Genomic DNA, 18373 nt, shown 5'->3' with positions numbered 1-18373 from the left:
CATGAGATGGTTGTATGGTGCAAACCTGAGTGATGCAGAGAATCTCAGTAATAATGAATTGTGAGAATATCATTTTAGTAGGGTAAAAACATTGAGTAAGAGGAAGTTATCAGACCCTGTGCAAAGTTCAGATGTTTTTGCCTAGTCCAGATGGAAATCCAGTGTGACTAAGACCATCTCAGACCAGTGTTTCTCTTACGTGATCGCAAACAGTACACGTGATCGCAAACAGCACAGAACCAAGTTCATCCACCAGCATGACCCTAACATCAGAAATCCTGTCAACAGCTTTCAAGGAAAAAGTCATCTCCAGGACCACCAACCACCATGTAGAAGTCAGGCAGTGCAGTTCTTCCCGCCTGCGCAAGAGTTGAGGTTTTGTCATTTAAGTGGAAGATTGTGCATGTATTGTGGCGGTGCTGGTCATGTTCTGTGTGACTGTCAGGCTCGTCTGCACAAACCTCAGCCGCTGTCTCCGGAAGAGCATGTGGAGTAGTCTAATGTGGTGAGTGTTTCCACAATGGGGTAAAAAAAGAAAAAAAGAAAAGTCTTTTCTTTTGCCTGTTACTTTACACTGCCATCAAGAATTCTTTGTCATTTCAGCCTTCATTGATTCCAGAGCAGAGGAGAACTTCATCCACGGCAAATGCATCGAGGAGCTGCCGACTCCAGTGTAACCCTTGAAGTCACCTTTTACGAGTTGCTAAATTAGATGGGGCTCCATTGGGAGCTCAAGAGCACTCTCAAGACAAAGCCTGTTAAATTACATACTAGTTCCCTTCACACTGACCTGATAACCTTTTCTCGTTCTCGACTCTATCAAATTTTCTGTCATTTTAGGCCTACCTTGATTAGAAAAACATAATCCCTGCATTTCTTGTCAGAACATGAGTTATTGTCTTTATCCAGTTCCTGTTTTGAGCATTGTATCACACATCCAAAAGTAACAGTCAAGTTTACATCCATTGAAAGTCCTGGGAATTATTCCCCTGTTAAAATTTTCCCCAGAATATGCAGATCTCCAGGAGTTTTTATGTAAAGTAATGCCACTAAACTACTTCCCCATCATTCTTATGACTGTGCTATAGAGTTTATTGAGAACTGTACCCTACCAACGTCTATAATCTACCCACTAACACAAGAGGAGGAGAAGACTATAGATACCTACATTCAGGAAGCTTTAGAACAAGGAATTACAAGAATTAGAGCTTCCACATCTCCTGTGGCTTCAGGATTCTTTTTTGTAAAGAAGAATGATGAAGGACTTTGTCCTTGCATATATTGTAGGGGACTGAATCAAATCACTAAAAGGTACCCTTACCTGTTTCCGTTAATCCTGGTTGCTCTAGAACAGTTACATGGAGCAAAATCTTAACGAAACTAGACCTCCCAAGTGCCTACAATCTCATTTGACAGACCCCAAGACCCATGTAGAACAGGATTGCTTAGTGCTAAAACTCTACTCAAACATAACCTGCAAGTTCCATCTTCAGTCTGTTACCTTCCTGAGTTGTATCATCACCTCCAGTGGTGTCATCATGGATGATTACACAGTCGAAGCAGCGGTTCACTGGCCAAAACCCACATCTGTTGAAGAGTCACAAAGATTCCTAGGTTTTTCAAACATCTACGCCCCTAAGCGTGCCCCCAAGAAACTTGTGTAGTCTCCAGAGGCTGAAAGCGCATTTTGTGCTCTTAGGGAAGCATTAACTTTTGCACACTAATTCCTCTTAACCATTTGTAGTTGAGGTAGGTGCCTTAGAAAATGGACTAGGAGCTATTTTGTCCGAATGCCAGGTAACCCATCAAAATTGCAAATTGTACTCCCACAAACTCACACCACGTAATTATGGGGTAGGCGATTGCGAACTCCTGGCTGTGAAACTGTGAGGCCAGTTGACCAACTGCGTAGTGGACAACAGCGAGAACCAGAACTGTGAAATCTAAAGTAAATGCAGAGAGGAACAAATGCCACAGCATTGTACTGAGGGAAAACTTTTATCACTTATTTTGATAGCCTGGACCTTCCTGCTCAACCTGAGTGAATTAATGCAAGTGAAGTTTTGGCAAAAGTAGAGCAGTTAACTTTGTATTCTTAGAGGATTTGTTTGATAATTCTATCCATTTTTTTTTTTTATTTTGACATTCTGTATCTACTGTTGTGTTCTGAATTAATCTATGATGGTAGATTTAAGTGACTATTGGTTTAAATTAGAATAATAGATAAGTTAGTTAATGCTAAATTATAGTCATACCCATTCAGTGTGCAGTTTTCATGCAGCATTTGCTTCTATTTGGATAGTTCCTCTTGCATGCAGCACTTAGGCTTGTTTACAATAGATGTAGCAAGAGTTACATTTCATTTTGGCCAGAGTGCCCTGTTAAATATACAGAGCTACACTATGTGAGAAATTTTTTGTTAAAATTGAAAGAAGTAAGCTTACTGAGTCAGGAGGGAGAAAAAACACAGTAGAGAATGGTGTGCATGGGCTGCAGTGAGTCACCTTTTAAACCTTTCAAAATAATAATTTAATAGTCAAACCACATCTACATGTATTAACATCAACATTATTAAAAGCTACCATTGTATTGATGAAGATATGTTGACAAGAGTATATCATTGACTTACATGCTTGAAAGACACATCATTCACCAAGTTCAAGGAGATCGCAATCATCAGATTTATCCACTTGGGGAAGGGGTCTGAAGCAAAACCCACACAATTACACATTTCCACCATAAAAATCTATAAATACTGAACTTTTACACAACGTATTGTTATGCATTTTCCACTTCAAATTCCTTTTTCACTATGACCTTAATGGCAGTCTTGACAAGGGAGGCAAGCTGATACTTTAACTGTACTAAAAGCGTGCTATGCCAGTACCATCTCCCAAAACTGCTCAAACTCTCTAAAACCACCCAGTAGGTGGTTTTGGAGGTAGTCTCCAGTTACCTGGTCTGCAGTACAGGTAAAATGCTGCTATTTTATTTTCATCTCATCTTCATGGATGGACTTGATGATGCTTCTCATTTATCTGTAGGCTGCTTGCAAATGTGCCTTTGGGAAGAAAGTCAGAAAGAATGTTGCCTATATGTTGTGTGTTGTAAATCAGCAGAACTACACTGTTTGTGTTTGCTTTACAGAATAAGAGGCATCATGAATTCATGAATTCATGACACAAACCTGACTACAGTTCCACCAGTTTGCAGGGATCTGTCATGCATTTTCAACGCAGAGGCAAATGTGCTCATCTTCATCCTGGGTGTTGCTGTAAATGGTTTAGTGATCTGGATTGCAGCGTTTAAGGTGAAGAAATCCATGAATTCTACCTGGTACTTGAGTCTAGCTGTGTCTGATTTCATATTCTGCTCTACCTGCCCTTGAATATTGTACATGTGGTGAAAGACAATTGGATCTTTGGGCTTTCCATGTCATGTCATTTGCCGTTTAAGATCAAAAATCATGTTTGAGATGAACATTTTTTTTGTTTTGTTCAGTTCAAATCATAGTAACATTTACTAAAGTTAATTTTATGATTTTGAATGTATTGTACTATATTTCACGATTAGATGTTCACTTTAAAAATATTTTTTATTGTTTCAAACTTTTACCTTAATACATGATGAGCATCATTATTATTCTATTCATTTATTTTTGCTACATTAATATTCTTGAGTAATTTAGTCATTTTGCTTGACTGCTCTGCTTATTTTTTAATTCAAAACAATAGAAAGATGAATTTCTTCCATAATTCTTCTTATAAAACAGATTTCTTAAGAAATTTACCACAGGGGTTAGCATGTACAATGTGTTATATGTATTTAAAACCTCAAATGAATTACTTTTGAAAATACACTCGCTGAACTGTGCAGTAGATGTCCTATGACAGAGAAGGGCATGTGGTTGGGCAACTCACTCTTAAATTCTGAGAAGTAAAGCTACCACAGAACAGAACTCAGTGTCACAATATTTCACTGATAAATAGTTCATAATAGGGACAAAGATCCCAGCTTTGCAACACCGTACAGAAGCAACTGTTGACGAGTCATTGTTCATTCAGATATAAATGTGATTTTGGGCCAGATTCATAATAATCAGCAGTCACAATATTGCACTTGTAGCTTAAATTTACCTCTAGCTATAAAGGTGTATTATCTTATAAGAGCTATTTTCCTGGCACTGAAGCTGTTGTGGGAATTGTTTGTGTCTGCAAAACAGGGTTGTATCTGCCATTATGTGCTCAAATTGCACCAATATTGCAGTTAAGTATTACTGCTAGTTTGAGAATCGTTTCAAGAAGGTCACTGTCCTTGTCCACCTTAAAAGAGAATTTCAGTGATTTTTAAAAATTTCTGTTTGACTCAATAGTCGAGATGTAAACAAAGTCATTCAGAGTGGTTTGATGTAAAATGGTAAATTTCAAACCACTCTTTACAGTCATTTGTGGTGGTGATAGGAATTGGGTCACATTTTTTTAGAATTCAAATAAAGCTATTTTATTCACTATCCAAAACAACAAGTGAACCTCTAAGTAGATGGGCCCTCTAAGCTTTAATGTTATGATAATATTGGTAATGTAGTGCCAAAAAAATAAAAAATAAAAACTATGAACTAAAAACTAAAATATGTCACAAACACCTTAAAAGGTCTGGAAAGTTCATAACATTAATTGATAATGTAACATAGTGTTGTAGTACCTGACTCCAGTCTCAATCTTGAGACCCTAACCTATTTTTCTACTTTCTTTATATTTTAATGTTTAATTGCTCATATCTATTCATTCCCAAGCTCCCTGATCCTGTTCCAATTCTGGCTTTTTGGACTGCTCCTGGTGTGCCAGCTCCCAAAGCTGTTGCTACTGTGCAGGCTCCCAGAGCTGCTCCTTCTGTGCCAGGCCAATGGATGGCTCCATAGCCAGCTTCCCAGTGCCCCACTCAGCTGGGCCACATCGCTGGCCCTCATTGCCTCTGTCCCCTCTGTTGACCTGGTTGATGAACTGTCCTCCCCTCTAGGCTCTCTGCTACTCAAAAACCCACACCTGAAACTCATTTCATGGACATTTAAGACTTGCGTATATATACGACTTTATTTGACCTGTTTGCGAAGCCTCTGTGTTTGATAACCTGAGTTCTGAGGCTTTTTACTTTGTGCTGGCCTTTCCTGTGTTTTTGACCCTTGGTCAATGACTATGAGTATGTCTCTTATGTTTCCTTCTTGTGTTTTGACCCCTACTTGTTGTGACAAAGAGTACTGGACTTACCCAAATATAGACACTGCACTTGCAACCGACTTCCATGTTACAGAGTGCAGTTACTGCGAGTGAATTATTAGAAAAAGTAGAGCGCTTATCTGCTATGACCTCCAATTTACACCGCAGCATGCATTTTTTTAACCTGTTCCTTCATTAAGGCCAGTTGCCCAACTGAGTGATGGACGTAGGGCTGTTACTCTGAAATCTGAAGTAACTGCAGAGAGGAACTAAGTGGTACAGTATTTTACTGACAAAACATTTTCATCACTCATCATTAACAACAAAACCAGCAGCTCTGCAGCACCACGCCAAAACAGGCATTGGCAGGTAAGTCATTTTTTAAAAAACCTGATAGCAACTGAAACAATCATTTGCTTTACTGCAACAGCTGGATGACATAATAACTCTACACAAATGAGCACAACCAGTTTATCTGTTTCAGATGCTGACAATTGTACTTGTCCCTCACTGTAAAAAATGAGAAATCATCTCAGCTTGAAATTACAAGGTAATGGATAACACTGCTTTTGTTGAGGACACCAACTTAACCCAACTTAAACTTCTTAGTTCAGTCAAAAGTTCTTCTAGCTCTCATTTCTAGTTTCTCAATTAAGTAAATAATAATTTGTTTTTTTACTCCACTTGGTTTAATTTGTTTCTTCACTATCTGAGACTCTTTCTGTCACTGTTTCTCCTCTTGTGCCAGAAGTGAGCTCCTGATGTTGGGGGTCATATTCTTAGACCACTGCACCACATTACTCCTCAAAGTTAAATCAATTCTTTTACAGTTTGCTAAATATTAAAGGACACAGAAATGTGAGGAACCTCAGGAGTTTGCAGGTGATGCAACAGGCTAAGAATTCACTCCACCAGGTGGTTGTGAGTTTGCACCCAATGCCATAGCTGTCTGTAACTGGGACCCTTAGAGCAGAAAGTGCCTGGTGGGACTGTGTGATGGAAAAAGTCCCAGCTATTGGAAAAACTGAGTAATAAACATAGGTTCTATGTTGTTTATCTAACCAAGAGGCAAATCTAAAAGTGTTAGGAGAACCTTTGATTAAACTAAGACATTTAAGTTGTTTGAACTCAAGTTGAGTTAACTCAAGAAAAGCAGTGTAATCAGTTATCTTATCATTTTAACAGTGTAGGAATGAACGTTTAAATTACAGTTGAGGATTTGGGCTCCCAAGTGGAACTACTTAACCCTGAAAAACTATATCTTGACAAGTGTACTCAACATATCTAATACTTCTCAATTTAATATTGTTCTAAGAACATGATTAGATTATTTTATACATGTTTCTCTTAAATAAGCTTAGTAAGTGAAATTATCTCACTGTATTGGAAGTAAATTTGGCTTATTTCATGAAATAATATTTGAACCAAGCTTAGTTATCTGTTAGCATAGCAAGATAATTTAGTACAGCATTAGGAAGTGAAGTAATGAATGATTTCCAGGAAGTAATAATGCCATAAAATTTTAGAGAAGTAATTATTGACCTCTCATTTTTCCATTATTATAGATATCTGTACTAACATTAATACTAGTACTATGTACAGTTTGCTGAGCCAGTGTAGCACTCCATTCTGACTGAAAAATAAACAGCATTAAAAGTGTAGCAACTTTTTTTTGCTTTTTGTTTCTCTGCTGCACTTGGAAGACTTTATTTGATTTTCCATTTCAACACTCAAAAAATCACATAAAAGAACCTCATCTCATAGATTAACTAATCACTATTTATAACGAATAACAATAACTTTTTAAATTGGATGCGTTTTGACTTGTAAATTAACATTAACACGTTCCGTATATCAAATTTGGATTTTCATGGGGCCCTAGGGGGCTGGCTACCTTTTCCTTGTGTTAAAGCTGCCGCATCCAATGTCCCCCCATTGCTGCTACTAGGCAGTACTGTTTTTGCAAACAAAAGCATAGTTTTTGGATGTTTTAATGTTATACTTAAAGAATGTGTGGGAAAGTATGACCTACTAAGGGAGGCTTGTCTGATGACAAGCTGATATTTCAACTGTACTAAAAGACTACAGTGCCAGTACCCAAAACTGCACAAACTCTCTAAAAGCACCCACTAGGTGGTTTGGAGGTAAATTGCAGTCTTGTGCTCTGCAATACAGGTAAAACACTGCTCTTTTGCTTTCACCACCTTCATGGATGAACTTGATGATGCTTCTCAATAATTTATAGCTTCTTTTGTATGTGCCTTCAGGAAGAAAGTCAAGAAGAATGTTGCCTATAAACTGTGTGTTGTAAATCAGCACAACCACACATTTTCTGTTTGCGTTTGCTTTACAGATTAAGAGGCATCATGAATTCAACCCTGATGACAGAACCAGAACGTCAAGGCTATGAAATCCACACAAACTCGACTACAGTTCCACCAGCTTGTAGGGATATGGCATGCATTTTCTATGCAGTAGCGAATGTCATCATCTTCATCCTGGGTGTTGCTGGAAATGGTTTGGTGATCTGGATTGCAGGGTTTAAAGTGAAGAAATCTGTGAATTCTACCTGGTACTTGAGTCTGGCTATGTCTGATTTCATATTTTGCTCCTTTCTGCCCTTGGGTATTGTTGATGTGATCAAAGACAATTGGATTTTTGGGCTTTTCATGTGCAAGCTCCTGTTCTTCATCATGTACTTAATTTGGTTCAGCAGCATCTTCCTCCTCGTCATCATCAGTGTGGACCGCTGTGTGGTTGTTATGTTTCCTGTGTGGGCTCGGAACAAGCGCACTGTAAGAAAGGCCTCTGTGATAGTCATGCTAGTCTGGATCATCTCAGCAGCACTTAGCCTACCAACAGCCATTTTTGCGGATGTTTTGTATTATGACAACACCCAAACTACGATTTGTTACGCAAATTACAAGAATGATCAACAGAAGGTTGCGGATGTGGTGAGCAGGTTTGTTTTTGTATTCTTGATCCCGTATCTGATCATTATCATCTGTTATGTTGTCATCATTCGAAAGCTGAAGTCCAACCAGATGGCGAAAGTCCAAAAAGCCATTTAAGATCATGACGGTGCTGATTGTTACTTTCTTGATCTGCTGGCTGCCTTATAACACTTTTGCTTTGATGGACCTAAACTATGAAAAATATGAGAGTTTTTACCTGTCAGGATTAAGAGTAGTTATCGTTCTTGCTAATGCTAAACAGCTGTCTCAACCCATTTCTTTATGCTTTTATGGGGAAGGATTTTAAGAACCAATGTTATGCACTTCTATCCAAGATTGAGAATGCGATAGCAGAAGAGGAGGACCAGAACAAGGTCCAAGGCACAGTTCTTACCACCTCTGGGAAAAGCAAACTTTCAATTACCATCTGAAGTGTTGGTTAACAATTAAAAGAAAAGAACTAGCCTGTCAGTTTTACACTAAAAACAATTTATTTTCTTTACTTTTCTTCGTACAATTTTGCTGTTAGCTTTTACAGTTATAAATGTTCTTTAAGGCTTTTTAGAGTGTTACCTTAAATCCCGATAAGTATGATTGTTATCATTTGTTGGAGTGTTGAATTAGTGTGTTTGACTGTCGTCCTTATTTTTATACTCCAAAGCAATAAAAAAGCATGCATTTATTCTTTATATTTCTTCTCCTAAAACAAATTTAACAAAACTGCAGCACGCTACTGTTTGAACACTTGATAATAACTGATGCCATAACTTTTGCATAGGCCACATTTTTACCCAGTGTGTTCAGTTCAATTCAGCAAATAAACAGTAATAGTGCCTTAAAATGTCCAGAAGTGTTTTCTGTAGAGAATTTGTTAATATTAATATTAATATTAAGATCTTAGATCTTAGAAAATCAACAAAATTTCATTTGACCTGGGCAACTAAAGTTTGGCATGTGACGAGCAAATAAGCTAACATGGGTTTGGGAGGATGCCACAATGCCACTCTTTTTTGCATTGCCTTGTCACAAGAGTTCAAACATAGTCAATATAATACACAAAAGTATCACATTATGTATTGTCAATGTGTAAAATTGCGCTTATTTTTATTCCAAGCTAAAACTAGTGCTACTAATGCAGTGGTTCTGTCTGAAACTGTTCTATGTAGAATTATTTCATGCTTAAACGATTCTTTACATGGTGAAATGGTATTTCAGATTGATATTGCATATGTTCTGGGAAGCTTCTGGGAAGCTTTCTACAAGATTTTGAAGAGTGTCTGTGGGAATTTTTGCCCACTCATCCAGAAGAGCATTTGTGAGGTCAGATACTGATGCTGGATGAGAGGGCCTGGCTCGCAATCTCCATTCATCCCAAAAGTGTTTGATGGAGTCAGGGCAGGCTCTTTGAGTCAGGGCTCTGTGCGTGCCAATCAAGTTCTTTGTGCACTGGGGCACAGTCATGCTGGAACAGAAAAGGGCCTTCCCCAAACTTTTCCCACAAATTTAGAAGCATACAGTTGTCCAAAATGTCTTGGTCTGCTGAAGCATTAAGATTTCCCTTCACTGGAACTAAGGGTCCTCGGCCAACCCCTGAAAAACAACCCCATAGCATTATCCCTCCATCACCAAACTTTACAGTTGGCACAATGCAGTCAGGCAGGTAACGTTCTCCTGGCATTCACCAAACCCAGACTCGTCCATTAGACTGCCAGAGAAGCATGATTCATCACTCCACTGAATACATTTCCGATGCTTGGCATCGTGATTTTGATCTTAGGCTTGTGTGAAGCTGCTCTGCCATGGAAACCCATTTTGAGAAGCTCCTGATGCACAGTTCTTTTTCTGATGTTGCTTCCAGAGGCAAATTTGGAACTCTTTAGTGAGTGATTCAAACGAGGATAGGCAGTGTGCGCTTCAACACTTGGCAGCCCCACTCTGTGAGCTTGCATGGTCTAATGCTTTGTGGCTAAGCTGTTGTTGCTCCTAGCTGCTTCCATTTCACAGTATAGCACTTACAGTTGTCAGGGGCAGATTTAGCAGGAAAGAAATTTCACACAGTGACTTGTGGCAGAGGTGGCATCCTGTGACAGCACCATGTTTAACGTCACTGAGCTCATCAGTACAACCCATTCTACTGCCAGTGTTTGTCTATTGAGACTGCAAGGCTATGTGCTTAATTTTATCCAACAGTTAGCAATGGATGTGGCTGAAACACCTGAACAAGGTAATTAGGAGGGGTGTCCCAATACTTTTGTCCAAATACTGTAGATATTATTGCTTATTTTGTAAGTCTTGCCAAGCCAATTTCACTGAAAGATCTGATTTTTAATATATATATATTTTTATGAGGGCCTTTTTTGCAGCAGTCATTACAGCAATCACTGTACACTATGTGGCCAAAGATTTGTACACCCTTCCTATGTTGTCACCAGCAACACTCTAGAAACCACTTGCAATACTTTAGCAACTCTTCATAAAAAAAAATACCTAGCAAGAACACCTTATAAACCAACCCTTGCAACCACCTGGAAAACATTAAGCTGTGTGATCAGTTCATATTTTCTTCAGGGAAAGTATTTTTCTAGTTTTCTCGAGTTTTATTGTATTGCTGTTGTCAAATTGATTCTGTCTTTTTGTTTCATTTGAGAAAAGTCTTGCCCAACTGTGCAGTGGATGTGCTTTGACAGAGAGGGATGTGTGGTTTGCAACTCTTATAGAACTAAAGCCGCCACAGAGAAGAACTGAATGTCACAATGTTTTATTTGTCCTTCATCATAAGGACAAAACTCCTAGCTCTGCAGCACTGTACAGAGCAGTTGTTGAAAGCTGAGTCATTGTTCATTCAAATACAAACCATATTTGGGCCAAATTCATAATGCTTAGTGGTCACCATACTAAAGTATGTAAATAAATCCTAGTCATGAATTCACATTCTGGTAGCACACTAGTTTCTCCTTAACATTGTGGTATTTTAACATTTGTGCTAGGTAAGCCAGTGTAGTAGTGCATTCCATTTTGGAGGCAGCTGTCTAACAAACCACTGCCTCTCTCACTGGGAAGCATGTTACAGAATAGGTTAAAACGCTACCCAGTGAAAGAGTACAATGTGTAGTATGATGCAGTACAATAAACTAAGTGAAATTCTTTCACATGCAGTGGTGCTTGAAAGTTTGTGAACCCTGTAGAATTTTCTATATTTCTGCATAAATTTGACCCAGAACTTCATCAGATGTTCACAAGTGTAGTGTAATACTGGGTCGTTTTCCTCAATAAATAAAAAACCACGTCTAATATTTTTTGTCCCATTTGCTTAATTTGGTTCTGTTTATCTACTATTAGGACTTGTGTGAAAATCTTATGAATTCTGACGGGTTCAAAAACTTTTAACCAGCAGTGTAAATCCATAGACCAGCATGGATAGTCAACAGCAAAACCAGGGTATGTTGTATGCTAGTCTGCTGGTCAGCAGCAATAAAAGTTAATATACTGATCACCAGCAAAGCCAGTGTATGTAGTGTTTTGGATGTTGTGTTCAACCAGCATAATCAATCTGGGTGACCAGCAAATTAAACACCAGACCAGCATCCAACCAGCATAAACCAAATTAAATTTGCACATTTAATTTCGGTCCCAACTACTTTCTAATCAACCTGAATGAATCCATAAAGGCAGATTTAACTGATTATCAGTCTAAGTTACAATAATAGATAAGTTAGTAAAAGCTAAATTACAGTGATGCCCAGTCAGTGTGCAGTTTTCATGCTGCATATTGCTTCTGTTTGGATAGTTCCTCTTACGTGCAGCACTCAGTTTTTGCTTTGACAACATTATCATCAGTCTAAGCTGATCTTATAGAGCTTATGTTGGGTAACCAGCCACAGTGTCTGGTGGATGAAACAAATCTACCAACCATATGTGAATATAGAGCTGCAGAAATCTTTCTTAGTTGTTCAACTTCATTATTTTATTTCATAAGTTGACTCATTAAGTGGCTTTAGTTGTTATTTGCTTAAACTCAGTTTTAACTTTAGTCCCTTTGTGTCATTAATTATGCTAATTATGCCACATTGCAAAATGTTCTCGATGTACTCATGTCTAAATAAATCTTGAATGACTGATATAAACAAGGCTGGTTGTAAAGTTTCCATCTGCTGTGTGCTCCAAGATACACCATAGCATGCATTTATTTAACCTGTTCCTCCATTGAGGCCACTTGCCAAACTGGTGGGTGGTGGACGTAAGGCCACAACAGTGGGCTTTTGAATTGTGAAATCTGAGGTAAGCACAGAGAGGAACTGAATGCTGCAGTATATTACTGACAAAAAATGTACCACTCATCATAAGCAACACCACCAGCTCTGCAGCACCACATCAAAACAGGCACTGGCAGGTAAGTTGTTTTTTTAAAATCCTGATAGCAAGTGTTGTGCATCAGATCATGATAATTTGCTTACTGCAACAGTTGGATGACATAATAACTCCGCACAAATTAAATTAATCAGGTCATTTGATTCAGACATTGAAAAGCTGGTTGAGCTATTCGCAGGTTATAGAAGTATGTAATAAAACTTGAGAACACCCAACTTAAACTTCTCAGTTTAGTCAAAAGTTTTGCTAGCTCTCATTTCTAGTTTCTCACTTAAGGTAATGATTCTTGCAAAGAATCCTTCTATGACAGTTTCTCCTCTTGGGCTTCCAGATATGTATAGCTGTAGGATATCTTGGTAGATATCTGAGATTGCTGTAGGAAACTATAATTTTATTTTCTTTATTTCTATACATTTTTCACTTAAAGTTGATTACATGAAATTAACTCACTAAAAAAAAATATATATTTGAAACAAATCTTTTAATATTGTGAAATAATTTGGTACAGAGTAAGGTAAATGTAATAGGTGATTTCCAAGAAGCAATAAATAATATAATGCCATGACATTTAAAAAAAATTAAGGATTAACCTTTATTTATCCCAACACTGTACCTGTCTGTCCTAACATTAACGCTAGCATTGTGTACAGTTACTTAGTCTGTGCAGCACTCTATTCTGACTGAAAAAAAACAATTTGCTTTGGGACTGTAGCAATTTTTGGTTTCTTTCTTTTTGCTGTTCCATTTCTTTGCTGCACTTTTAAGACTTTATGTGATTTTCCCTTTCAACGCTTAAAATCATACAAAAGATCCTCCTCTCCATTTTTTAGATTATCACTTAATTGCCTTGTTCAGACTAGTCTGTCATCATGCAATTGTGTCGTCATGTCACAACATGGAATAGTAATTTTAATAATGTTCAAGCATTGGAGCTGCGATGAAAGTACTGAAAATAATCACTATAATCACAAATAATAGCTACTTTTTAAAAAGGATATATTTCAAAATTAATGTTTAACATAAACACGTAAAGTATATGCAATTTATATTTTAATGGGGCCCTTGGCTCCTGGGGGCACAATGCGGGTGCCTACCTTTGCCTAGTGTAAAAACACTGCATCCAACATCCCCGTTCTGTTGCAACTAATAGGCAATACTCTTTCTTGCACACAAAATGATTTAGCATAGATACTGGACGCTTTAATAAAAACAAATGTGTGAAAACTAAAACTTTCTTCAAAAAAAGAAGAACATTTTTCATTGAGATTTGTACCTTTTGTCGTTGAATGCTTAGATGTTCTAGTCTTTAAACTAGATGAATTCATGCACGAGACAACTACTACACCACTGCAGGGGGTGAATAGGCATAAGTACAACAAATGTAGAAATAGTTACATTGCATTTTGGTTAGAGTGCTCCTTTGAGTATAGCAATGAATTACAACTAACTCAAGCTACACTATGTAAGACTTTTGTCAAAGTTGAGAGAAATAATATTACTCAGGAAGGAGAAAAAACACTATAGAATATGGTTTGCATGGGCAAGTCGACATTTTTAAATATTATCATTACACTGATAAAGATATGATGACAATAACATGTCATTCACTTAGATCCTCAGAAGGTACATCCTTCACAAAGTTTTGGCTGAGCTCTGTTTAAATAGTCTTTCAAGAGGTCACAATCATCAGACTCATCCACTTGGGGAAGGGGTCTAAAGCACAAACCATGATAGAAATTGTTTCTTGTTCATACATGCAGTGTGCAGTTTCTACCAGAGAGATTTCTGAGTACTCATCTATTACACACTGTAGTGTATTTTCCTCCGCAAATTCTTTTTTCACTATGACCTTCAAGGCAGTCTTGACTAGGGAGGCAAGCTGATATTGAACTATACTAAAAAATTGCTATGCCAGTGCCTCTCCGAAAACTGCTCAAACTACCCACTAGGTGGTTATAGAGGTAGTCCGCAGTTACCTGCTTTGCTGAATGGTTACAATGCTGTTGTTTTATTTTCATCTCATCTTCATGGATGATACTTCTCATTTATCAGTAGGCTCCTTGCGAATGTGCCTTCAGGAAGAAAGTCAAAAAGAATTTTGTTGCATACAAGCTGGTTGTTGTGAATCAGAACAATTACACCTTTTTTGTTTGTGCTTGCTTTGCAGAAATAAGAGGCACCATGAATTCAACCCCTATGACAGAACCAGAAAGTCCAGACTATGACAACACAAGCCTGACAACAGTTCCACCAGTTTGCATGGATCTGTCATGCATCTTCTATGCAGTAGCAAATGTGATCATCTTCATCATGGGTGTTGCTGGAAATGGTTTGGTGATCTGGATTGCAGGGTTTAAGGTGAAGAAATCTGTGAATTCTACCTGGTACTTGAGTCTGGCTCTGTCTGATTTCATACTCTGCTCCACCCTGCCTTTGGGTATTGTACATGCGGTCAAAGACGATTGGATCTTTGGGCTTTTCATGTGCAAGCTATTATTCTTCAACATGTACTTAAACTGGTTCAGCAGCATCTTTCTCCTCGTCATCATCAGTGTGGACCGCTGTGTGGTTGTTATGTTTCCTGTGTGGGCTCAGAACAAGCGCACAGTAAGAAAGGCCTCTGTGATTGTCATGCTAGCCTGGATCATGTCAGCAGCACTTAGTCTACCATCAGCCTTTTATTTGGATGTTTTGTATTATGACAACACCCAAACAACGATTTGTTACCCAAATTACAAGAATGATCAACAGGAGATTGTGGATGTGATGTGCAGATTCGTATTTGGATTTGTGATCCCATATCTGATCATTATCATCTGTTACATTTTCATCATTCGAAAGCTGAAGTCCAACCAGATGGCAAAGTCCAAAAAGCCATTTAAGATCATGACGGTGCTGATTGTTACTTTCTTGGTCTGCTGGCTGCCTTATAACACTTTTGCTTTGATGGGACTAGACTATGAAAAATATGAGAGTTTTTACCAGTCAGGATCAGAAGTTGTTGTTGTTCTTGCTAATGCTAACAGCTGTCTGAACCCGTTTCTTTATGCTTTTATGGGGAAGGACTTTAGGAACCAATGTTATGCGCTTCTGTCCAAGATTGAGAATGCAATAGCAGAAGAGGAGGACCAGAACAAGGTCCAAGGCACAGTTCTTACCACCTCTGGGGAAAACAAGCTTTCAACTACTGTCTGACGTGTTCAGTAACAGTTAAAAGAACAAAACTAGCCAAACAAAACTAATCAGTTTTGCAACAAAACCATTTTTTCTTCATTTTTTCCTTTTTTCATCTACTTTTGCTGTAAGCTGTTTTTTAAAGACTGTTATCTTAAATCCCAGCAAGCATGATTATCATCTGTTGTAGTATTTAAATTAGTGTGTTTAAATTTGTCTAATTTAGTCATTTTGCCTGACTTTTCTTCTTATTTTTTATAATCTAAAGCAAAAAACATGCATTTCCCTCATGCTTCTTGCAAAACAGATTTGGACAGATTAGACATGTTCTGTTTCATATTTATCAAATGTATAGACTTCAGCAAATAAACAGTAATTGTGCAATAGATTGTGCAAAAATGTGTTCTCTGTAGATAGTGTTTTTACTTAATATTAAATAAATGAATTTTCATTTAGAAAATCAACAAATGTCCTTTGACAAGTTTTGCATGTGACAAACAAAAAAGCTAGTGTAGCTTTGGGAGGAAAAAATGCCACTTTATTGCATTCCCTTGACAGTAGGGTTCAAACATAGTCATTATAATACAGAAAGGTACCACATTATGTATTATACCAGAGTGCTAAAATTTTAAGACCTAAAAGGGTTGTCACAGGAGAAGGAGACTGGATGCAAATGTAGTGCCTTTTAATAGCAGACAACAACATGCAGTTGAAGTAAAAAAAAAACAAAAAAAAACACAAACATCACAATGGAGAAAAGGCAAAAAAATATGGGGCAACTAAAGTTTGTATGTGACAGGGTTTATTTGCCTCATAACCTTAAACAGGCCTACAAACCAGGGGCTGAGTATGTTGCATTGCAGATTGAGCTTGAGGTCACGAGTTGAAAGCCAAACTCTTTCACCTGGTTGAAATACCAGTGTCTCACTGCGGTAGCGATTTGCCTGTACCATCTGAATTCAGTACCTACATTCCAGGTATATAATTGTGGTAAATCATACCTGTGGAGGAGTGACAAATGGTGTTCTGGGCGTACTCCACCCATGGTAGGAACTTTGCCTATTTGTGAGGCTGGTCACGACAGTTGGTCTGAAGAAACCTCCCCAGCTCCTGGTTGGTGTGTTCCACTTGTCTATTAGCCTGAGGATGATACCCAGACATAAGGCTAACCATCACCCCTAGCCAATCCAGAATACACTGGATGACGTGAAATGGGGATCCCTGTCAGACAATATCCTCTGGTATACCGAAATAGCCGAAGACTTAATTAATAATGGCTTCAGCCATCTTAAAGGCAAATGAAGGTTGGCAAATGGAATAAAGTGACATGAGAGAGAAACAATCTACCACTACTAAAATGGTAGTAAAACCTATGTGACCTATGTCTATGGATAAATGTAACCATGGTCTCTGTGGTATAGGCAAGGGCAAGGAGTCCGGGAACAAAGCCCAGTTTGATAACCACCACCCACACTACCAGAGGCACAGCTGGACACTGATCCAGTGTTGTTGCTGCGCTGGAAGGTGCTCCTCCCAGAAGGAACTTTCTTAGGATGGCCTCTGGGACAAGAAGTGGGCTTATCCGGGATACCAACTGTGAAAATCAGCAGTCAACCCTGGGTCCACAATATCCTCAGCCAGTAATCAGCACTGCTCCTCTGGGACCATACCCCTCTCAGTCGACCAGGTACTGCAATCGACCTCCCCTTTGAGTCCAGCAGCTCACGAATAGCATACACCAGGGTCCTGTTGACCTCCCCCAGAGGAGGCGGCGCATCTGCAGATGAAGCCTTGTCCAACGGACCAGGGACAACAGGTTTAAGCAGAGATTCATGGAATGAACTAGATACCCAGTAATGCAAATTTAAATCAAGTTTATATTTAACAACTTTAATCTTGAATTGACCAATGTGCTTAGGGTGTAATTTCTTACTTCCCTCTGCCAACCTGAAGTCCTGAGTCAACAGCCACACCTGGTTTCCTCGCTGGTAGGAGGGCGTGTCACCACGGTGACGGTCAGCCTGTTGCTTATAGCGCCTCAGAACTGCTTCAATTCTTTGACGTATTTCTTCCCAGACCTCCTCACTGCATCACATCCAGTCATCTGGAACGTTGGAAGAGAGTCTGGTCCATGGAGCCACTTGATTAGTTTGTTCACACTTTCCATTTGACTGAAGGTGGTATCCCGACGTCAAACTAAAAGAAACTCTGATATTCTCAAAGAAAGCAGACCTCACTTGTGAGGTAAATTGAAGGCCTCTGTCTGATATGTCTTTGGGAATACCAAAATAATGAAAAACCTGATTCACTAACACCTCTGCAGTCTGAAAGGTGGTGGGCAAGGAGGGCAAAGAAATTAACCTAACACTTCTTGAAAATCTATCAATCACAGTAGATATATAGGTAAAGCCTTAAGTAAAAGGAAGATCTGTAACAAAGTCAAGGGCTATATGGCACCAGGGTCTGTTTGGGACTGGCAATGGCATTAATTTGCCAGCTGAGAGTGTCTTAGATGTCTTACATTGAGTGCATACAGAGCAAGTTGACACAAAGGTGTAAATGTCTAATATTGTCTCTGAATGTGTTGGTTCATAAAGCCTGTCAGCAGGGCACTGCTCAGGAATATTTATACCTTCTAATGCCTTTTCTATTTCTTCATATAAT

The 18373-nt window shown here is 38.5% G+C and overlaps 2 protein-coding genes and 1 pseudogene across 2 annotated transcripts in view; all 3 read left to right on the top strand.

The window, feature by feature from the left end:
• The first annotated feature begins 7666 nt into the window (after positions 1-7666).
• Positions 7667-8598, top strand: LOC118827081 (annotated as a pseudogene).
• A 6118-nt stretch (positions 8599-14716) lies between these two features.
• LOC118827468 (chemokine-like receptor 1) lies at positions 14717-15730 on the top strand. The gene has a single exon (XM_036598835.1). It carries the CDS (start codon positions 14717-14719, stop codon positions 15728-15730), a length of 1014 nt encoding a protein of 337 aa, XP_036454728.1.
• A 997-nt stretch (positions 15731-16727) lies between these two features.
• The window catches only part of LOC118827080 (chemokine-like receptor 1), a 39560-nt gene continuing 37914 nt past the window's right edge, over positions 16728-18373 (top strand). The window contains exons 1-3 of the mRNA XM_036598286.1: positions 16728-16755; positions 17131-17233; positions 17389-17525. Coding sequence (XP_036454179.1) covers positions 16728-16755; positions 17131-17233; positions 17389-17525 — 268 coding nt within the window. The remainder of the gene's footprint in view (positions 16756-17130; positions 17234-17388; positions 17526-18373) is intronic.

This window comes from Colossoma macropomum, unplaced genomic scaffold (assembly GCF_904425465.1).
Source record: "Colossoma macropomum unplaced genomic scaffold, Colossoma_macropomum, whole genome shotgun sequence".
NCBI lineage: Eukaryota > Metazoa > Chordata > Actinopteri > Characiformes > Serrasalmidae > Colossoma > Colossoma macropomum.
Note: the sequence above shows the minus strand (reverse complement) of the source record. Positions and strands in the feature narration are given on the sequence as shown.

Coding starts and splice junctions, on each gene's coding strand:
- LOC118827468 (XM_036598835.1), top strand. CDS start 14,717: ATGAATTCAACCCCTATGACAGAACCAGAAAGTCCAGACTATGACAAC.